The sequence below is a fragment of the Ornithorhynchus anatinus genome, chromosome 16 (genome assembly GCF_004115215.2).
Source record: "Ornithorhynchus anatinus isolate Pmale09 chromosome 16, mOrnAna1.pri.v4, whole genome shotgun sequence".
NCBI classification, from domain to species: Eukaryota; Metazoa; Chordata; class Mammalia; order Monotremata; family Ornithorhynchidae; genus Ornithorhynchus; species Ornithorhynchus anatinus.
In genome coordinates this window covers 30,597,452-30,620,685 of record NC_041743.1, presented here as the reverse complement: position 1 = coordinate 30,620,685, position 23,234 = coordinate 30,597,452, and the positions used below count along the sequence as shown (strand labels likewise).

General features: G+C 46.2%; 1 protein-coding gene across 3 annotated transcripts in view; it reads left to right on the top strand.

Moving 5' to 3' along the window:
- The first annotated feature begins 13,042 nt into the window (after positions 1–13,042).
- Positions 13,043–23,234, top strand: part of SHOC2 (SHOC2 leucine rich repeat scaffold protein) — a 58,761-nt gene continuing 48,569 nt past the window's right edge. The window contains exons 1-2 of one of the 3 annotated variants that reach the window (XM_029080337.2): positions 13,043–13,094; positions 20,359–21,288. In XM_029080337.2, coding sequence (XP_028936170.1) covers positions 20,586–21,288 — 703 coding nt within the window. In that variant the 5' untranslated portion in view covers positions 13,043–13,094; positions 20,359–20,585. Of the gene's footprint in view, positions 13,095–14,871; positions 14,927–15,631; positions 15,794–20,358; positions 21,289–23,234 lie in introns of those variants that run through there. The other 2 variants (XM_029080336.1, XM_029080338.2) reach the window with 2 other exon arrangements.

Genomic DNA, 23,234 nt, shown 5'->3' with positions numbered 1-23,234 from the left:
GTGTATCTGGCCAACAAGGCCTAGGGTGCAGTAGGTGCAGTTGTAAGAGCAGAAAAGTACTAAAAGCTGAACTAAATGCTGGGGAAAAAATCCGGAGGCAATTTTGTGAACACTTTGTTGCCATGGAATCACTTAAGACTGCTAAGTGCTTAATGAAGCACTATGCTTCCAAGGAGTCATCAATACTGTTGTATGTTGAAGGGAACAGTGGCCATACCTGTCCAGGGCAAATCTAATGGCACTTGGAAAAGTTGCTCAGATTTTGCCAGTGCCTTCATGGTGCATATGGTAAATGATATTTCATGCTTTTGAAGCAATTAACTCCGTAAAGCTTGAAATGTTGGCTGAGCTTGAGCAGACAGGCCATTTTTTACAGTGAGTGGTAGTCTTATGCTGCCCAGCTGTTGGAACTGCCCTAAGATGTTCCAGGGTCATGAGGTACATAGATGAGGAGGGTGAAAAAATCTGAAGTGTGCCCTTGACCCAATAGGTGGACTTGCTGCCAGGATGGGTTTGGAGGCAGGCCAAAGCAAGAACCTTGCTGGTACCAAACAATCCAAGCTCTAATCTTAAGGTGGAGCTTTTTGTTAACCTTGTCATCCCACCTCTGCCACTTGTCAGCTGTGTGACTGTGGGCAAGTCACTTAACTTCTCTGTGACTCAGTTCCTTCATCTGTAAAATGGGGATTTAGACTGTGAGCCCCACGAGGGACAACCTGATTCCCCTGTGTCTACCCCAGCGCTTAGAACAGTGCTCGGCACATAGTAAGCGCTTAACAAATACCAACACTATGTACCGTCTAGAGTCCCCCCTCTAGACTGTAAGCTCGTTATAGGCAGGGAATATGTCTGTTTATTATTGTATTTTACTCTCCCAGATGCTTAGTAGAGTGCTCTGCACACAGTAAGCACTCAATAAATATGATTGAATGAATAGATTTGGTTCAAAGATTGATTTTTTTATCCCCCAAAACTCTGGGGTCCTGTGCAGACACCATCAGTGTCTACACTTTCTTATTATGCTGTGTTCCCTAAGGTCCTCCCTGATATGCCTTAGTGTTTTTCCTTGCTGATGTGCCTGTTGTTTGGAATTGGTGGAGTCCTCTATCCTTCAGTTTAAGATCAAGAGCAAACAATTGCAAGGAAGCATAATCCACTGTAAAGAAGAGTCGTAAAAAAGATTAGAAATGTGATAATGGAAATTAAATTTACTGATCACAGGTCCATACCTGTAGGCTGCAAAATATGCTGTATTCAGGATATTATTGTTTTAGACAGACCTGAATGTAAAGTTCACAATGTTAGATTGCCTTTGGTTTTTATGGAGGAACAGTCTGGAAACAACTAAATCGAACAACCCCAGTTAACAAAGGAGCACTTAAAACATATGAGAGAACAATAAATATCACTGTCTTTTGGAGAGGACCAGAGAGTAGCAGATCCCTTTGGGGTTTTGAAAGGCAAGAAATGATCTACTCGGAAAAATAATGCTTCCGTGGGTGATTGCATCACCCCCAAATTGAAACTGTTACTAAACTGTGAGATTTCTTAAAGCTGGCATGACTTTGTTGACTGTGTGGGAAGTGGAGGATTGTGCTGTCAATTCCAGAACTGAGTGGCTAGGCAGGAGTTGGCTGGGGTGTGATCCCTCAAGATAAGAGTAGTGGATTGGTTTAGAACAAGCAGTGAATTGATGCCTCTCTCCAGCTTTGAACATTAGAGGAAAAGACTTAGTCCTGATGAATGCTGCGGCTAAACATTGCATACATAACACATAGGGGACAGCCAGGCTAGTATTTTCCGAATGCTAATTCCCTGGGATGGAGTTGATTTGAGCAGGGGAGGAAACTCCCATTTTTTGGTATGGTCTGTTCTGAACACCAGGTCAACACTGGTCGACCTGACCAGCTGGCAGAACCTAGGGCAGAGAAGCAGAGAAGCAGCATGGCCTAGTGGATAGAACACGGGCCTGGGAGTCAGAAGGACCTGGATTCTACTCCCGGCTCTGCCACCTGCCTGCTGTGTGACCTCGGGCAAGTGGCTTAACTTTTCCGTGCCTCAGTTATCTCATCTGTACAATGGGGATTAAGACTGTGAGCCCCAAGTGGGACAGGGACTGTGTCCAACCTTATTAGCTTGTATCTACCCCAGTGCGCAGCACAGTGCTTGACACATAGTAAGTGCTTAACAAATACCATCATTATTAGCAAGAACTACCTACTCAATTGATTCAATCCTTCCAGTGTCAGTTTGTAGGAATGGCACCATTTTTGTTGACTTTCAATCAATTGGTGGTGTTTATTGAGCACTTACTATGTATCAAGCACTGTTCTAAACATTTGGGAGAGTACAAACAACAAAAGGCCTTTGAGGTGTATACAGGTTTCTCACCACCTATAGTTTCCAAATGGATTGAAAGGTTATTTTATAAACTAGCTATGAAAACAAACTTTATCTTTGAGTTTGATTTTAATGTTCACTTGAATTGTAGTGAGCCCATTAAGATCAGTGTTTCAGCTGCTAATGAAGATCACTGTGCTGTTTCTATACAAAAAAAAAGTTACTGCTTTCAATTAGATTTTTATCTCAAGTTATTTCAGATCCAAGAATGTAAATGCTTTTTACTGTGGCAGGTGGTTGCAGGCGCTTGGCAAAGTACTGCAAAACTAGATAAGCACTGAATTTCTGACCTTTTTATCTGGCAAACTCTTTCTGGAAACACATGGTGAAGGAAAGAGACATTGGGGGAAAACAATCTTACTGGTGCTTTTAGTTCCAGAATTTTTTTTTGTTGTTAAGGGATGCTACAGAGTGTTTACCGTTTCTTTGGTGAGGGATGGTATTACATTGTTCCTCTTTTTCCCTTTTTAAAAATTAATGAAAAATCTAAATTTGGAATGTTAATTTTTTTTTAACCCACTATGTTTCTCTGCTTGTTCATGTTGAATGTATTGCTTCTTGTTGTTGTTACCATTTTTTCATCCCTACTAAAACTTGAATGTCCTTAATCTGGAAATTCGATATCAAAAATTATTGCATTTTCACTGGACTGCATTATCTTTGGGAAGAGAGTTGAAATGACTTAGATTGCTGATAGAGAAAAAAAACGAAAGAAATTGTTCTTCCAGGAACTTCCAGGAGTCTTCAGACCTGGTTGTATTGGATAAGTATCATTCATGGAGTATAGAATTTCTTGAAACAGTGTTTCATTTTATTTTCTTATGGTATATAGGATTTATAATTGGCCGATATCAAAGATAAAAAATTGATTAAGCTATAGGGATTTCATGGAGTCACTTAGAATAAGTTATGGCTTTTGTTTTAAGGACTTGTTTCCATCATAAGATGGAAAGTGGTGCTTTTTAGTCAACAGTACTAGCTCCAGCAGTGTTATTTAACAGCACACTAGTTAATACTTAGTCAAGGTCCCTTAGGTAAACCAATGTTTATTTATTTTATGTGGTGTTTACTATAGGCAACCCATGAATCTCTTTAGGTAAATGAAGACCCTTGAATCTCCCCCCATTTCCCTTCCGAAGCTCTGGTGAAACAGTAGCAGTGAAGTGTAACTCTCAATAAACAAAAGATGAAAAGTAGTGGATTTGTCAGAGGGTGAGGGTGACATGTAGGAAGGGGAATACCACTCAAGAAATTTGCAAGATGGTATAAGAGTGGGAAATGTCAAAGTAAGTTTATACCTGGTTGGATCTTGAACCCTGAAAAAATAAAACGAAAAAAGGTTTGTGAGTTTTGGGAGTTTCTTTATAGTGGGGCAGGCCCAAGAGATGTATATATTGCATTGAGTAAGAAATTCACAACATTTCAGAGTGATTACTACTCCTATAATTTACGGCAACTCAGGGCTCATGGTTCTTGAACTAGAAGCTGAGTAGGTTGTGTCATCCCCATAACTGAAGGAACAAACTGAGGCTGATACTGCATAAGTAACAGTATTGTCACTCCAGCCTGTAATTCACAGCTGGAACAATAAATTCCAACTGAGTTCATAGTGGAGAATTCTTTTTTCTCCCCACTCCCACTAACGAATTTATAAATTGCAGTTTGGAATCGTGCTCCAGACCTGTCACCTAGTTCTTATGCTTCTTCACTCTGCCCACTATTTACTGTTTTCTCGAGATGTAACAGATGGCAGTCGCTGGGTTTGCTGCTGTGACCTGTTGTCCTTTCCTCCCTACCTGCATATCCATAGTGTTCATGCAGCCAGATTTTCCTAACCCTTGAAGTCCCGAGCCATGGGGAGGTGAGGCCTACAATCCAGCTTCCTTATGTCCACTATTCCCCGAAGCTCCAGGGGGGATGATGAAGAATTGTCAACTGGTTTGAGCCGCTCTTCCCTCACCCTTTTTAGTCAGTCAGTCAATCAAACATATTTATTGGACGCTTACTGTGGGCAGAGCATTGTACTAAGTAAGCGCTCAGGAGAGTTCAACAATATAACATATCCTCTGAAATCTCCCATTGATATCAGACGTCTCCACCCAAGGGGTATGAGGCCTGAAACCCAAACTCTCGTTAATAGACTCTCAAATGCTCGAGGAGTAGATTCTGACCTCTATATTTTTAATAATAATAATAATGATGATAGTATTTGTTAAGCATTTATTATGTGCCAAGCACTGTTCTAAGCACTGGGATAGATACAAGGTAATCAGGTTGTCCCTCGTGGGGTTCACAGTCTTAATCCCCATTTTACACACGAGGTACCTGAGGCACAGAGAAGTTGAGTGACTTGCTCGAAGTCACACAGCGGATAAGTGGCGAAACTTGGATTAGAACCCACGACCTCTGACTCCCAAGCTGTGTTCTTTCCACTAAGTCACGCTGCTTCTCTAGTGAGCAAGACAAGGTGTCAGCCATGTAGCCTCTAAATTGTTATAGCCAACTGCATCCATGTTTTTCCTCCGGCTCCCACTGTGTATTTACAATTTATGCAGGTCTCCCCCATTGATCATAAGCCCTTTGAAGACCCATTATTTTCATTTTTAATTTGCTCTCCCAGGCATGTAATAGAGTGCTCTGCATTCAACAGGTGCTCAGCAAATAGTACTGAATGAAAGAGAAAATTGGAACTTCTGAAACCTTGGGCTGATCATTGATCCTAGAAAGGCGGTTAACTGTTTAAATTGTTGTTTCTGGATCATTAGAGGTTTTGTCAAAAGTTTGTACATGATCAGTCCACAGTTTTTATGTATATCGCCTATCCATTGTAAATAGAGAACTGCCTGAAGGCAGGGTACATGTCAATCCTCACTGAAAATTTCTCGGTGACTAGTATAGTGCTGACACATTGTGCTTAAAAATAATTACAATGGTGATGATATTGATGATAGGCTCGATGCCAGCCACTAAAACACATTTACCAGTGGCTCTCTCTTTTGCCTCGCCAGCTTCAGGACACCTTTGCTCAAAATAAACTTCACCAACTCTAAATCCTGCACTCCAGATGGACTGTTATGTTACCCCTGTTGCCTAGCTTTCCACATTACTTGAAACTCAGTAAACATAAGGGATTAAACCAGAGATTTGCATTCCATGTCTTAAACCACTAGTGCTGGCTTCTTATGTTGCACAGATTATTGAAACCAGTCAACTCAGAGAAGCGATTCGGCTTTAGGTTGTCTCTTTTTCTTTTATCATACCCTTAACTCTGATGTTTTCCCCCTGTTCCTGAAGGGAATGAGTGAACAGGAGAAAGAATCTAGCCCTCTCCATTTTTGAAAAATAGGTATCTTTACATGTTTACATGTTCTTCCCTCCAGGGAAAGCAATGAAATATGTGGTAAGTGACTTCCTCTTTAGAAATTTAGATGCTACTGGTAGCAACCTCATATCCTGTGTACTAAAAATTAAACATTAAAGTGTCTTGTCCTGTAGAACTAGGCACCTGAGAACATGTACTTTTTCAGGAGCAGCTGGAGTTTTATATTCATCAAGTTTAAAGGTTATTTGCTACTTGGTTGCTTCATCCCTGTGTAGATAGGCTTAATCATGGCAATTTTGCATCTAGGAAAGTATCCAACTCTACGAATGGATGATTTCTGACAGCAGTTTAAAAAACAATGTCTCATGCTAGGGGTTGTTTCTATTTTGTGATATGAGTTAAGAAATCTGATATAATAATAACTATAGTATTTCTTAAGAGCTTACTTCATGCTAAATGCTAAGGTAGATACAAGATCAAATCGGACAGAGTTTCTGACCCTCATGGTAGTCACAGTCAATCTTATCCCCATTGTACAGATGTGGAAACAGAGGCACAGAATCTAAGTGGCCAGAGTGACCCAGCAAGCAGTAAGAGAGCTGGGACTAGAACTCTGGTCTCTTGACTGCCAAAGATAGTAAGAAAAACATTAATAATTCATAAACCATCCTAATTCTTCCATGATTGACCCGAGTCAATTTAGTTTATTGATGAATGTCCAAAGTCTCCACAGACAATAAAACCAATGTGTATTTTAGAATATATGTAATAATTATTGTTATCAATAATAGTAATAATGCTGATGGTATTTGTTAAGGGCTTACTTTGTGTGAAGCACCGTTCTAAGCGCCGGGGTAGATACAAACTAAGGTTGGATGCAGTCCCTGTCCCACATGGGGCTCACAGATAGTCTTAATCCTCATTTTACAGATGAGATAACTGAGGCACTGAGAAGTGAAGGGACTTGCCCGAGGTCACACAGCAGACGAGTGGGAGCCGGGATTAGAACTCAGGTCCTTCTGACTCCCAGGCCCCTGGTCTATCCACTAGGCCATGCTGCTTCCCCGATGATGGTATTTGTTAAGCGTTTACTATGTGTCAAGCACTGTTCTAAGCACTGGGGTAGATACAAGCGGGGGAGATTTCCCTTATTCCTCTTCTGTACAGAATTTGATGTTTCCTGCATAGCTAGGGTCTGTGGTTAGTTGTGGCCTTTTTCTCTAGTGGCTGTCATCATTCTTCTCACCCAAATAATGAGGCCTCACCTCAAAGTCCCGATTTGGATAGTGATAAATTTGGACTGATACTGGCATCCGATACCCTAAACTCAGCAAGATTAGTGTGCCAAGAGGGAACTGAGCTTTTAAGCATTTGTTGAGCCATTTGTATCATTTGCAAATGCCAGAAAGAAGTAATATAACAGTAGAAGTCATGCTGGCCAGATGCTATTGAAGGTGAATCATAAAAATAAGAAACTAAAATGAAATTTGTGAAATTGAAACCCAGGCTTTATCTGAAAGAATAAACCTTTATTATTCCGAGTTATATGTTTTAAACCTTCAGAATCCATACTCTAGTTACAGCTGTCATTTTTCAAACAGGTAAACAGCCTTCTACCAGTGGCTTGCTAATGAGATAATTTCCCAGGAAGGGCATTGAGGTTTCTGGGAAGTGTCATTAATGCCACTTGAGTTTGTTTTCCATATGCAGTATTTTTTATGTACCAAAAAGCTCTTTACCTTATTATTTAAAATTTCACCCCCCCAAGAGGGCACTATGAAAAATCTTCCAGGCAACAACAAATCTGACCCTGATGAATAATGATGGTATCATGATAATTATTTCATTGTATTTGTTATTATGGTATTTGTTAAGTGCTTACACATGGCCTAGTAGATAGACCACAGGCCTGGGAGTCAGAAGGTCATGGGTTGTAATCTCGACTCCACCACTTGTCTGCTGTGGAAGCTCGGTCAAGTCGCTTCACTTCTCTGTGCCCCCGTTACCTCATCTGTAAAACGGGGATTGAGACTGTGAGCCCTACCTGGGAGAAGGACTGTGTTCCACTTGATTTGCTTGTATCCCCCCAAGCGCTTAGTACAGTGCCTGGCACATAGTAAGCGCTTAATTACCATTATTATTATTGTTACAGAATCAAGCACTGTTCTAAGCACTGGGGTAGATATGAGGTAATCAGGTTGGACACAGTCCCTGTCTCACAAGTCTTCATGCCCATTTTACAGACGTGGTAACAGGCACAGAGAAGTGAAGTGATGTGTCCAATATCACATGGTCGACAAATGGCAGAGCTGGTATTAGAACCCAGGTCTTCTGACTTCTAAGCCCATGCTCTTTCCAACGGGCCATGCTGCTTTTGCTTCTAATAGATCGTGGTGACAGGAAGAAAAGGAATTTATTTGCCTTTTATCAGCCTCCTTGCCCATCCTCTACTTTTTCAAATTCTTGGAGTGCTGTGACTATTTTGAAAGTTAAAGGTTTTTCCAAATTTTTTACCTTCCCTCTTTACTGAGATAATTAGTTTCACCAGTTTACTGGATTCCAGATTTCTTACTTCAGGCCTGGCTATGCAAAAGAGACCGTATGAAACAGAACCTATCACTTTGATAGAGAAGTTCTAAAAAAATTCAATCATCTCTCGCCTGATGAATTTGGATGTCAAGGACGACAACCCTCCCATTTGTCTCTAAGCATCTTGTTGCCACTGTTGAAGATAGACTGCTGGGCTGAATGGATCATTGGCCTTACCCCAGTCATCCCATCGCCTATGTTCTTAACCTCTCCAGATAGCCATATTAATCTGGTAACGGCCAAAGTCCAGCCTGTTGAAAGTGTCAAATGCTACTTTAAGACTGATGAATATGGTGCAGAGGTCTTGATAGTCTCCCTGCATATCTTGCTGCACCTCGAAGATAATGCTACTGCCCGGAAGAGATAAATTGCAATTCGAGTTGGATCTGAAATTACAGTTCTGAATGTGTACAGCAGCAGGTCAAAGAGGCCTCTTTCCAGAACTAGAGAGAGGTTAGAGGCTTTGATAATTGGAGTAGTCTACTGTTTCTTCTTCCTTTTGATGTAGCTTCTTTGAGGCCTGAGAACATTTTCTACATGCTTTAGAAGAGGTCAGCACCACTAAGTGACTCCTGTTTTCCTTGTCTGTAAAATTTACTGTCAGAGTCCTAGGAGATGTGGTGCCTTTTCCTGGCCAAGGCTGCATTAAGCCCCCAAAATACACTGTCGACTCCTCACATCTCTGTCTGAGCACCTTGTCCTTTAAAGAAGTCTTGTTTCTCTCAAGAAATCCGATTGTCTCGTCGCCTCTAGCACACTGGTTTTTCCTGCCACTGCTCTTGACTTGGGGGTAGACCAGGGCACCCAATTTCAGGGCGAGGAAATGCAATAGTTATTGCAATTTTGGCCCAGGCCGGAATTGCTAACCCAACTCTGCTGTTCTAGCACCAGCATAGCTTCCTCACTTACTGGGTATCAGCAGTTCTGCCCTTATGGTTGGTGGTTACACTGGCAGGGACAGCACCCCGTGCCCAACATCACTTATTTCTGTAGACTGTAAGCCAGATATCTGAAGTCCGTAAATTGTGGGAGTGTAATTGCTTTGTTTACAAGAAAGCCTGGTTGGTTTTCATTAGATTTGGGATTACAAATGAAAATAGAGTCGCTGAAGGTTTTTTTGTCTTTTTTTGTGGTGTGACAGCTTGTCTCTGCTTGTAGTTTTAGAACTGATATGTGTATGAGAGTAATGTATGTATATAAGCATGTATATAGAAATGCTATTTTTTAACCTTTCCCAGATGACAAGATAAACTGTATGTGTGATGCTGGGGATGACAGTGCTGGTAAATTCAGTATTTTGCAGTGGTTGAATGTATTAAGAAAAATATATTTTAATGAATTGTGCACTCAGAGGAAACCTAAACTCTTGAGGAATTTTATGGACTGAGGTGTTTCTCGTTAATTGGTATGTTTGAAGTGAAAGTACCTATTATAGATTTTTCTGTTGCTAAAACTCAGGAGATAAAGAAAAATATTTTCCACCGACTCATTTGGCACTATGATTCCTCATTTCAAAAATGAATCGGTTTCTCAGGAAAAGCTTAGTTCTCTTATTTAGCATTTCCTAACTGTGGGAGTCCCTCAAGGTCCAGTTCTGGGTTTCCGTATCTACAGCTTCAACTACCATCAATATGTGGGTGATTCCCAAACCTATCTCTCCAACGGTGACCTCTCTCCCCCTTGTGCAATCTTATATTTTCTTCTACCTGCAAGACATCTCTTCTTGGAGAGTCTGCCGATATCCTAAACTTGGTAAGTCTAAAACAGAACTCATCTTCCCACCCAAACTCTGCCTCTCCCAGACTTTCCCGTAAAGGTAGACAACATTCAGTCAGTTCTCCCCTTCCAACCTTACCTCCCTGATCTCCTACTAGAACCCAAAACTCAAAAAGAAAACTCATCTTCCCTCTCCAACCTTTCTTCCACCTAAATTACCTGTCACAGTTGACCACAGCCCTATCCCACCTGTCTTAGAAGCCCACAGCCTTGGCATTATCCTTCTTGACTCTTTGCTCTCTTTCAACACATATTTCACACCTCTAACACACATTTCATGCCTCTAACACTAACCTTAACTGCTCACTACCCCTCGATCGAGTCTAAACAAATATCACAATTATTACTAGTATCCAAGTGGTGATGCCTATAGGTTTGAGGAAATGGGAAATCGTAGATTAAAATCAGGACTAGAGAGGTATACCAGGGTAGTCATTCATATAGAGTTATGTGAGTGGGGGAGCTCACTGAGAGGGTTGGTGTTGAAAAGGAAGACTAGGAGACCCCCAGAGGAGTCTTGTAGAACATCTACAGTTAAGGGTCGATAGGTGGAAAAAAACTGCAAATGAAACTGAGGAGTGGTCAGAGAGATAGAAGGAGAACCAGATTGATCCCAAGTGAACAAAACCAATGCCTGATAGAGCCCCAGAGAGGAAGCGATCTGTATCTTAGAGATCGGGGAAGATTATGAGAGAGTAGAGTCCATTGGATTTGGCTATAAGGAGGTCTTTTGGGTCCAAGAGTTCATTTCCCATTGCTGCTGCACGTCTCCACGTGATTGTCCCAACACCTTAAGTTCAATATATCAAAAACAAAATTCATCTTCCCTCCGTAACCTCTCCTCCACCTAAATTACCTCTCAAAGTTGTCAAAAACCCTATCCTCCCTATCTTTGAAGCCCATAATCTTGGCATTATCCTTCTTGACCCTTCACTCTCTTTCAGTTGTCATACTCAGTCTGATGCTACATCATGTCAGACTCTATGACATTTTTACCCTTTCCTCTCCATACAAATGATCACCACTCTGGTCTAGAAATCCATTGTATTCCAACTAGACTTCTGAATCAGGTTCATCTCTGGTCTTCCTGCCTTCAGCCTCCTTCTGCTCCAGGCTCTTCTTCACTCAGCAGTTTGGATCCTTTTTCAAAAATGTCATTCTGCTCATGGTCTGTACATTTCACAAGGGCCTTCAATTGTTAGCCATTCCTCTCCACATCAAGCAAAAGCTTCTGATCATTGACTGTCAGCTAATTACCCCCTTAACTATCCACTCTCTTCTACTAGACCCCTGCTCACACTCTCCAGCCCCCATAAGTTCTCTGTGCCTTGTTCTGAACTCTCCTATCTATAACCCCTGGCTCACACCCTTCCTCCTGCCTGGAACTCCTTCCCCTTTCAGATTTGCCCAGATCTCTGCTATCCCCATCTTTAAAGTCCTTCTGAAATCATTCCTCCCACAGAATTTTTATCAGATTAATTTATCTTCTCTCCAGGTTACGTCCTCCCAACTGTTCTCTCATCACCTTTGCACCACCTCAGCATTTTTGCACACATCATTTTACATACACTAAGTAATTCTTCTAATCTGTAAATTATGTTTCTGTCTCCCGTTGGACTGTAAACTCCTTATTATCAGTGTCTTTTATTGAGTGCTTGCTGTGTTCAGAGCACTGTACGAGGCTCTTGGAAGACCACAGTACAACAGAGTTGGTAGACACAATCCCTACCCACAAGGAGCTTACAGTTTAGAGGAGGAGACAGACAATATAAACAAATGAATTATAGATATGTGCATAAGTACCACAATCATTGTGGTATTGGTTAAACACTTACTATGTGCCAGGCACTGTACTGATGTGTACGTCCGTACGTCCGTACGTGCCCTGCCGCACAGTGGATGGAGCAAGGGCCCGAGAGTCAGGTAGCGGGTTCTAATCCCCGTTCTGCCCCTTATCTGCTGTGTGACCCTGGGTAAGTCACTTCACCCCCCTGCTCCTGTGACCCCTGTCAGCAGAATGGGGATTGAGAATGTGAACCCCACGTGGAACAGGGACTGGGTCCAGCCCGATTTTCTTCTATTCCCCCCCCCCCCCCCAGTGCTTAGTAATGATAATGTTGGTATTTGTTAAACGCGTACTACGTGCAGAGCGCTGTTCTAAGTGCTGGGTAGATACAGAGTAATCACGTTGTCCCACGTGAGGCTCCCAGTCTCCATCCCCATTTTACAGATGAGGTCACTGAGGCCCAGAGAAGTAAAGTGACTTGCCCACAGTCACCCAGCTGACAAGGGGCAGAGCCGGGATTCGAACCCGTGATCTCTGTCTCCGAAGCCCGGGCTCCTTCCGCTGAGCCACGGACGTAGGGAGCGTTGGAAAAATGCCCCAGGGACTGTGCGTGCGTGCGTGTGTGTGTAGCCACAATGCGGGGGGTGTTGTGTGGTGTGGTGTGTGTGTGTGTGTGTGTGAGGTTGGCGGGTGGGCAGCGTGCATGCGCCTTGGGCGGCTCTCCCAGAGCGCTTTGCGGCGGGCCGGGCGGCTGCCTGCTGCTCTCTGGCTGCTCTGTGGCTGGCGGGCGGGCGGGCAGGCAGGCAGGCAGGCAGGCAGGCAGGCAGGGTGGGGCCTGGCCGCCGGCCGTTGCCGCCGCCGCCGCTCGCTTGCTCCAGGTCGTCCGAGGGGCGGTCCGGGCTGGGGGCCCGGTGACGGCTGGCACGGGGGGCGGGCTCCGCGGCGGGGCTCGGCCTCGGGCACCCCGGCCGTGGGAGCCGCGCGGGCCCCAAGGGAAGCCGGAGGCGGGGAGAGGCCGGCCGCCGCAGGACCGGCCGCCGCAGGACCGGCCGCCGCAGGACCGGCCGCCGCAGGACCGGCCGCCGCAGGACCGGCCGCCGCAGGACCGGCCGCCGCAGGACCGGCCGCTCCCCCGTCTGGCCGGGCCGGGGCTCCCTCCCTCCCTCCCTCCCTCCCTCCGCCGGCCCCTGCCATCTGCCGCCCAAGTTCCCGGCGAACCCGGTAAGAGACGCGGAGGGAAGCGGGGGAGGCCGGGCGGCGGGCACGGAGGGAGCCGGCCGGGGGGCTACCCCGCACCCCGGGGTAGGTCCCCGGTCCTCCGGGCCCAGGGCAGGGCGCCCCGCCGGGGGTCGGCGGGGGAGGGTCTGCCCCCGGGCGCGGCGGGCACGCCCACCCACCGGGGCCTGGGGCAGGTTGCTGCCGACCCAACTGGACACCCCTGGAGCTGGGAGCTGGGGCGAGGGGGCTCCAGAAAGCAGGATGATGATATTATTAAGTGCTTACTATGGGCATAGCACTGTTCTAAGCTGTGGATTTCCCGAGCGGAACCCCGGGCCCGGTCGAGGAGGGCGGCCAGCAGCACCGAAGGAAACCCCCACGGAGGGAGCCACTGGGGGTTGCCCAGGGGGGTCTGCCTGGCAAGTCCTGGCCGGGGGGGGGGGGATCGGCTGCCGGGGCCTTGATTTAGGGGCGGGATGGGACCGAGAGAAGCCGAGGCGGTGCATGTGTGGGGGAGGGAAGCGGCGGGGTTCCGGGGTGAAGGTCCTTTTACCCCAGATGGCCCGGCAGGCAAGGCCGGGGGCCTTTGGTCTGGGTGTGCCCGGCAGAGTGGGTGTTCCCTCCCGGGGTGGGGTGGAGCCGCCAACTCCTGGGCTGTCATTTCATCCTTTCGCCTTCGAAGAGTCCCCGCTGACGAGCGGCGTTTCTCTTCGACCCGCGGTGATGTTTTTTAATTCGGAAAAGTCTATAAATAGTCACTGTCACACAGGTTAAGGGAGATGGCCCGAAGCATCGGCCAGATGTCAACTCTGGCTTTTAAAGCGTGCCGCGCTTGGGGGCGAAGAGCGATTCCGAGACAGAAACAGCGAACCACGGTCTGGTCTTTCGGGGCAACGGCGGTGCCGCCGATTGATTCATTCGGTCGCATTTAGGGAGCGCTTACCGTGTGCAGAACACTGGACCGAGCGCTTGGAAAGTACAATTCGGTAACAGAGACAGTCCCTCCCCAACCCCGGGCTCACAGTCTGCACTCAAGTCTACGTGTCACCAAACCCTCACCTTTTCTTTCAGCCTTGGATGTTAAATAGCTGTGGATCCTCAAAATACGGGATACCGACTTCAAGCACTACACTCCCCTCCTTGCAGGAAAAAAAAAAAAAGCCCCCAAACAGTGCTCTGTCGTGCCGGCGGTCCCATTCGGGTATCTGATGGGGGCTTTTCTACCCCCCGTGAATTGTGCCAGACGATTTTACGGTATTGGTTGCCCGGCCCGGCCATTATGCCCCGGGCCCGGCCGGATGGAGTGCAGCACTGATTCCAGAATTAGAGCCGATGATTAGGGCATGATGTCAGGCAGATGCCAATTCGGGGAGACCGGGGTCGCCGTCCCCTCGAGGGGCGGGGCTGCCGGGGGGAAGAACTCAGTTCTGTGTCTCGTCCTTGGGGGCCGAGCTCTACCCCGTCGGCCGGGTTGCCTGGGGCGTCCTCCCTCTTGGAAGGGAGGGGGCGAAACTCCGCTTTGTGTCCGGTTCTTCCTGCTTCCCGGGGCCCCCCCGAGCCCCACCTCCCAACGCGGGGGCAGCTCGGTGTCCGGGCTGCCCCGCCGCAGTCCTCCCGGGGGGCCGGGCCTCGGGCGGTCGGGCGGGCCTCAGGCCGGCGGGCAGCCTTCGGGCCGGGCGGCCGGGCGGCCGGGACCGGCGGGGCGGGGCGCGCATGCGCGGGGCCGCTGCTACCCAGGGTGCCTTGCGGCAGGCGGGCGGGCGGGGCCTGAGGTGGCGGGGCCTGGCGGCGGCGGCGGCGGCAGCAGGGACGGCGGGGACGACGCCCTCCGGGAGGTAGGCAGGCTCGCGGGGGCCGCCATCGCGTCGGGGCGGGGGACGACGAGGGCCGATCGGCCGCGGCCAGCTCCCTCCGCCGCCCCCTCCGCGGAGGGCCCGGACGGGCCCCCCCCCCCCCCCCCCGCCGCCGGTTTCCCTTTCCTGCGGAGCTCCCGCTCGGGCCCCTCCCCCCGGGGGCCGCGCGACCCCCTTCGAGGGGGGGGGGGGCAGGGCGCGCGCTCCGGGCAACGGGGGGTTGCAGCCGGGAGGGCCTCCGCCCCGGGACCCCCTTAGCCGACCCGGCCCCGGATCAGCCTGGCCGTCCCCCGAAGCCGATTGAACCCCGACCCAGCGCCCCGTCGTTGACCCCAGGAAGTCCGCTCTAAGTCTCCGAAGCAGGTCGTCGGTTAGACGGCCACCTGCGTGCTCACGATGAGCGCCGCCTTTCCGAGAAACACCAGCAAAGGGGGGGCGGGGGGAAGGTGCGTTCCGGGTCTAACGGGAGTGAACGCAGGCCCCGGCCCGAGCTCACGGGGTTACTCGACACCTCCCCCCGCCCCCCCCCCCGCTTTTGCACCTTTAGAAAAACCCGTTTTCGAGCGCCTTAACGCGGTCAGGTCCCGCTGGAGTCGGTCTCCCTGCTCAGGGAGAAAGTTTACAAGAGGCACCCAGGAAAGGGATTCAGAGTCAGGAAAGAACACTTTCGGGTCTGTCTTTCATCTCGCAGGCTACCGCAGTTAATTATTTCTCCGGTCTCAAAGCGCTGAGTAGTAATTTAGAAAGGATCTCAAACCCTGCCGTTCATCTCCTCTCTGCCCCGGGACCCCCTGCCAGGAGCATTTCGTTTTGTCTGGCCTGTTTTGTTCTTATTTTTTCTGCGCTAAGGTAAGCGGTGAGTCTAGATTTTGTGCCCCCAAACCAAGTCGTAAGGGTTGTATAGCATGTGGAAAAAATCGGTACATGGAAACTTCTTAAAAAGCCCTTCGTGAGCAGAAAGTTTGGTGAGCGGAGACGTGGGCCTCGTTGACTTACGGGACCCGTCCTGAGGATGCGTGAAGTTATTGGAACACACTGTAGAACATTATGATCGAATTTCACGGCATTGCAATAGATTTAATTTTCCTCCTTTTAGGACGTTGGGCCTGTTGCTTCTTCCTGATGCTTTGGTGTAAAGGCATGCAAATTTCATTTTCTGGGCCGTATAAGTCTGTTCCACAAATCAATATGTAAAAGTGTAAATGTGTAAAGTCCCCAAATGAGCCCAGTTAAAGTTGTTTAGAAGAGAGGATTTATACAGTCGTTTGTGGTCGAGGCAAACTCACCTCGAGTTTTGTTAAGGCATTTTTGTTAAGGCCTAGAAGCTCCCAAGCGTTAACCAATGCAACAGACATAGGAATGTTGCTTTTCTGGGGAAAAGGGTAGATTGCTTAATACTGAGGGCTAAAGGTGTGCCATATTACCTGGTAGCAGTTGAGGATCTTTTTTGATTTTTACCAAATTTAAGGATGATTCAGAATGGCAGAATTTAGTGATATTAGAATTAAATGGGAGTGGTTGACTCAGACCTTAGAAATGTGAGAGAAGAGTACCACTGTGATGCTCTTGATTTGAATCCAGTCCAGTGGTTAAAGGCATCGCTCATCAGATGCCTTTTTAATAAACTCTGTGAAGTCAGTTTTGGTTTCAGCCCAAAGTCTGTTGCCCCACAGTCACGGTAATTACTCATTAGTTTTGATAATCTGTTGCTAGTGAAATATCTATGGGAATTTTTCCACCTGCCCTCCCCGCCTCTTGCCACCTTTATGTTTCGGAGTTAACTGTCATACTGTTTTTTTCCCCCTTGGGGCCTCTGTTCCTTTCCCCGTTTTCCGTTTCTTCTCTCTGACATCCCTCTGTTTTTCTCCCTATAATTCTTCTCCCCTACTCTTTTTTGCCAGTTGTTTCCCATCTCTTTCCCCTTCCTATCCAAGTCTTTCTTTCTCCCTCTTTGGCCCTAGTTTCTTCTTCCCTGTTGTTTGTGTCCTTGTTCCCCCTTCCCACTTTCGGTCTGAACAGGACACCGGGTTTCCTGCTGGGCTTTTTCCAGGTGTGATGAAAGTCAGTCTCTCCGTGCCTGGAGAAGTACTGCAGTTAGCAAGCGATCATCCTTTGAGTCTGAGCACTCAAGAGAAACCCCTTTCCTTCTCAGGGGTCCAAAGAGTAACCAGGCATTGCCTCAGTTCCCTTGCCCGCGTGGGTTCCAGGTAGAAGGGGGAAGCAGTGTGGCTCAGTGGAAAGAGCGCGGCCTTGGGAGTGCGAGGGCATGGGTTCGAATCCCGCCTCTGCCCCTTGTCAGCTGGGTGACTGTGGGCAAGTCACTTCACTTCTTTGGGCCTCAGTGACCTCATCTGGAAAATGGGGATTAAGACTGTGAGCCTTACGTGGGACAACCTGATGACCCTGTGTCTCCCCCAGCGCTTAGAACAGTGCTCTGCACATAGTAAGCGCTTAATAGATACCAACATTATTATTAAAAATAGCTAGTGTGCCCCTGAAAACCAAGATTTCAGGGAACCTAAGGAACTTGTGGGTTCTGTTGATGAGGACTGGAGGAGACCCATCATTCCCATCATTTTTATATGTCTCCTCCTTTGCGAAAATGGGATATAGGTGTCCCCTTGGCTTTCTCCTGTCCCTGGTTTCTGGATGAGCCCTGGGGGATGGGGGTGGAAGGGGAAGGGAATAGGTTATTTCTAGGGCCCCTAAACGTGCTCAAGTAGTAATTTAATGTTTGGACATTTCCATTCTCCTTTTGTTGCTTGTGCAAGCACATGCTCATTGAAAAGCAATACTCTACTCAGTGGACAGGTAGTCTGCTTTCTGATGCTCATATATTTTATATACGTATAGAAAGTTTGAGGGATGGTGGTGGTTGAAATGGAATGAAGACCAAATTCCCCACTCTTTTTTCAGACATAATCTCCCTGCTCTTTGCTGGGGAAAACAAGTGGGCCCAACTTTCACAGAGAATGGTTCACAAGTTCTAGTTTTTTACATTTACAATGAAAACAGAATTTCCTGCAATAAAGTGCCAAAAAATCTCAACCTTACCTTACTAAGCAAAAAACTGTTCTGTCCATGCTAGCCCGAAGCTTTTCAGTATTGGGTTGCTTTTTTGTTTTCGTTTTCTCTCTTCAGTTAATCCTCGCGAGATGATTTGATACTACTGCTCTTTAAGACTTTTGACTGTGGGGAGTTTAAAATCTATGGAGCAGTTATTCTACTTTGAAGTCATTTTTGCTTAGGGGAGGATTTTATTGATTTACTCCAGATTTCGACTTTTAGTTCAGATTATTTATATTAGTGTCGGACTTCCCCTCTAAACTCAGCTCTTTTTCAAAAATGGTATTTAAGCGCATACTCTGTGCCCGGCACTGTATAAAGTGCTGAGATAGATACAAGATAATCACGTTGGAGAGAGTCCTTGTCCTACGTGGGGCTCACAGTCTTAATCCCCATATTTCAGACGAGGTAACCGAGGCACAGAGAACTTGGGTGACTTGCCCAAGGTCACACAGCAGACCTGCAGTGGAGTTGGGATTAGAATGCAGGTCCTCTGATTCCCAGGCCCATGTTCTCTCCACTAAGCCACACTGCTTTTCTTTTCATGTGTGTGTATGTGTGTATAGTTTTTAAGCACTTACTGGGTGGTGGTGTGGAAACAGAATGTACCTACCAACTCTATTGTATTGTCGTCTCCCAAGCGCTCAGTACAGCGCTCTGCACACAGTAAGCACTCAGTAAATACCACTGATTGATTTTTTTCAGAATTTCAGGCAGGGATGGTGTTTTCATTTGACCCTTTCCCAGGGATTTTGCCTAAGATTATTTCTACCGTGGACTTCCATCATTACCTTCATCCTGACATGTCTTTTGTTCTTGGCAACAGTAGAGGGACTTTTCAAAGATGCTTCCCACATAGTGTTCATAAGTCATGGTATTATCTGGCCTGATCTTTCCTACCCCGAAAGAGAAGGAGTTAAGATGAAGTAGGATGGGACAGCAAACTTTGTAAATGCCTAATTGTCATCTGTGTGCCTCAGTGATGTTCCGCAGGAGAGGGAGTAAGAGAGCTAAGAGAGTGTGAGAAGGGAGAAATCAGGCAGCGAGAGAAGGGGGAAATACATCAGGCAGTAGTACTAATCAAATTTTATTTTGTTTGTCTCCCCCTGTAAGCTTCTTGTGATCTACCATCCCTGTTGTATTGTACTTCCCTAAGCATTTAATACAGTAGTCTGCACCCAGTAAGTGCTCAATGTGGGCAGGGATTGTCTCTATTGCTGAATTTTTCTTTCCAAGCGCTTAGTAGAGTGGTCTGCTCACGGTAAGCACTCAGTAAATGTGTGAATGAATGAATAAATACCACTGACTGATTGCTATAAATGGTATTTATTGAGAACCCTCTGAGTCTAGCACACTGTTCTGAGGGCTTAGTAAAGTTCGGCAAACACACAAGCGTTCCCTGCTCACGAGGAGCATTCAGTTTAATGGGGGAGATGTTCAAAATCAGGTACAAATAGGACAAGCATAGGAAGAACAGGGATCTGGTATATAGTGGAAAAAATACAAACATTTCAGGACGACATATCAGAATAAATAATCTTCAGCTGAATGTATCTGTTTCGTACATAAACATAAGTGCTGAGGACGGGTGTAAAAACTCAGGACCTAGGGATGGTTGTTGGGTTGCTATGACTTGGGGTGTTGGAAATTAATCAGGAAAGGCTTGTTGGAGGAGGTGGGACTTTAGGCACAGGACAGTGAAAAAGGACCCTAAAATGAGAAGCCACAAGAGCAGGGAGTGGTAGGAAAAATGAGAAATCGGTTGCACCCTCAGCAGTTTTAAGCCTCAGTGTGTTTGGAACAGGTGGCCCTGATTGGGAATGACCTAATTTCTCATAATATTGTGGGAAAAGACTAACTTCCATCGTGCCAGGCCTTGGCTTCAGAATTCATTTATAGCTGCATCCTTTTTTATTCTTAGAAAACACATTTTTGACTTCCCCAACCCTCTCCACCCATCGTTAGCCATGAGAAAATCACATCCATAGCGCATTCTTGAAATGTGCCCAAACAATCGGGCATTTTTTGAATGCTCACTGTGTGCAGAGCTCTCAACTAAGAGCCTGGGAGAGCACAGTACAGTAGAATTGGTAGGCGTGATCCTTGCCATCGTAATGCTCCCAATCCAGTTGCCTCTCTCAGGCAAATTTCTCAGCAGCAGCTGCAGTCCTGCAATGGAAGAGCTAGAGGAAGAAGGGAGACTCTTCCCGAAGAAGGGAGACTCTTCCCGCTGGAATTGAGGGTTCCTTCCCTGTGCGATGCAGTACGGGCTGGTCATTTCAGCAGCCGAATTAAGGCAACCCCTTATCTAAAGCAGCCTAGCAATAACTCTCTGTACTGTTTTGCAGGAATTCGGATGAGGTACCGCATGCCGGTCGGATCCTGAGTTGGCAGGATTGGTTTCGGTGGCTTCAGAACCAATATGTAGAAGATGGGCTTCACTCCCTGCACGTCACTCCTTCAAGCCACCATTTATGATTGTGAAGGATCCTTGTCCCTTCAGCTCTGAACTTCATTTACCGTTACCGACGAAGTAAAGGGAGTTCATGAAGTGCTTTCTCCACCTTGAGTCATCATGAGTAGTAATTTAGGAAAAGAAAAAGACTGTAAGGAGAAGGATCCAAAAGTTCCATCCGCCAAGGAGAGGGAGAAAGAGGCGAAGGCCTCTGGAGGATTTGGGAAAGAAAGCAAAGAAAAGGAACCTAAGACCAAAGGGAAAGATGCCAAAGATGGAAAGAAAGACTCCAGTGCTGCGCCACCAGGGGTAGCTTTTTCTGTGGACAACACCATAAAACGCCCAAATCCAGCCCCCGGGACGCGCAAAAAGTCCAGCAATGCAGAGGTGATTAAAGAACTAAATAAATGTCGGGAAGAGAACTCAATGCGCCTGGACTTATCCAAGAGGTCTATACACATGCTTCCATCATCAATCAAAGAGTTGACGCAGTTAACAGAACTTTATTTATACAGTAACAAACTGCAGTCCCTGCCTGCGGAGGTGGGCTGCCTTGTGAATCTGATGACACTGGCCCTGAGTGAGAATTCACTTACCAGTTTGCCTGACTCTCTTGATAACTTGAAGAAACTGCGCATGCTTGATCTTCGGCATAACAAACTAAGAGAAATTCCTTCAGTGGTGTACAGACTAGATTCTCTCACCACTCTTTATCTACGCTTTAATCGCATGACTACTGTGGAAAAGGATATCAAAAACTTGTCGAAACTCATCATGCTTAGCATTAGGGAGAACAAAATCAAACAACTACCTGCTGAAATTGGTAAGAGATTTCACATGTCATTGATATTTGAGGTTTTTGTTGTGCTAAGTCTTTTCTTGAGAAGAGTTTTTTTTTCATGCCAGTGAATACTATTTGGCGCTTAATACCACCTCTCTAGAAGACTCACAACAAACTTTGATGAGACAACAGTACGAACCGTGCTATTTATTAAGTACGTACTACGGGCGAAGTAAGAACTGTACAGAGTGCTGAAGTAGGTACTAGATAATCAGGTCGGGCACAGTCCCTGTCCCATATGGGGCTCACAGTGCAAGTAGGAGGTAGACTATCTATGAAATCCCCATTTTACAGATGAGAAATTACGTGACTTGTCCCAGGGTCCTGCAGCAGGTGAGTAGAAGAGCTGGGCTTAGAACCCAATTCTTCTGGCTCCTAAGCCCAGGTTCTTTCCATTAGGCCATGCTGCTTGATATACTTTGAATTTTAGACAACTTCAAAAAGCATGCTAATTAATCTAAGCCACTTTATGACCCAGAGGACACACCCAGAAGTAAATCGTGCAAAATGAATTTAACTGGGTATGCTGGGGTTATTGGGTTTTTTTTGTTTTTCTGTTGTTTTTGTTACCTTTTTAAAAGAGATAAATATATTTCAAGAAAGCATAGTGGTGGTTACTGCTTGCTGTTATCATCTCTGATTTTTTTTTAGTTCAGGGAGAAAAGATCTATTTTAGAGTAGACTGTCAGCACTGACTGAGTAGTAGAGAAACAAAGTAAACATATTTTGAGGGGGGAGTGTAAGGAATGGAGAATGCAGATTGAAAAATGGCATGGCCTAGTGGATAGAGCGTGCACCTGGGTGTCAGAAGGACCCGGGTTCTAATCCCAGCTCTGCTGCTTGCTTGTTGTGTGACCTTGGGCAACTCACTTAATTTATCTGGGCCTCAGTTACTTCATCTGGAAAATGGGGATTAAGACTGTGAGCCTTATGTTGGACAGGAGCTGGGTCCAACCTGTTTAGCTCATATCTACCCCAGTGCTCAGAACAGTACCTGGCACAGAGGAAGCATTTAAAAAGTACCACAATTTTATTACTGCTGTTATCACAGGAATAAGTGTTGACTGATTAAAGAATAATTTGTGTGTGGACCTTGGCAGAGATTTTTTAAATGGGCATATTCAGAGTACATTGAGGTTAGTTCTTTTTCACTTCTCTCTCCTTGCAGAACTGAGGTTCATGCAAATTTTGATTTGCTTTATTCTTGTCATAAATCATTCCTTGGGTTTTTTACGATGAGTGAGATTTAGGCCTTAATTGTAAAATGCTTGACTTTGGACAACCTAAATATTGTTCAAGTGATGCTTTGAGGAGCAAAGAGTGAAGATTGCATAGCATCACAATAAAACATGAGTTTTTCAACATAGCCTATCAATTTTTTTCTATTTGTTTTTTGAAGACATGCTTTGTTCTAACTTGTAAACAATGTCCCACCAGCCGATGTTCTGCTGCATGCTGTTGATACTGTTGTTGATGGTGGGAAGCGACATGTTTCAGCGTCTTAAAATTAGTCATCTTCTTGAGTTTATCGATCGGCTGACAAATCCCATTGACAGATAATAATATGTTGGTATTTGTTAAGCGCTTACTATGTGCAGAGCACTGTTCTAAGTGCTGGGGTAGACACAAGGGAATCAGGTTGTCCCACGTGGGGCTTACAGTCTTAATCCCCATTTTACAGATGAGGTAACTGAGGCACAGAGAAGTTAAGTGACTTGCCCACAGTCACACAGCTGACAAGTGGCAGAGCCAGGATTCGAACCCATGACCTCTGACTCCAAAGCCAGTGCTCTTTCCACTGAGCCACGATGCATATATGTAATGGGTAATCTTAAGGCTTTTTAATATTTAGCTAACGCTGTACTTTAAAACTCACCATTTGCTTTGTGCTTAGTTTAATCACTGCTCTTCAATGTTTTATGAATAAT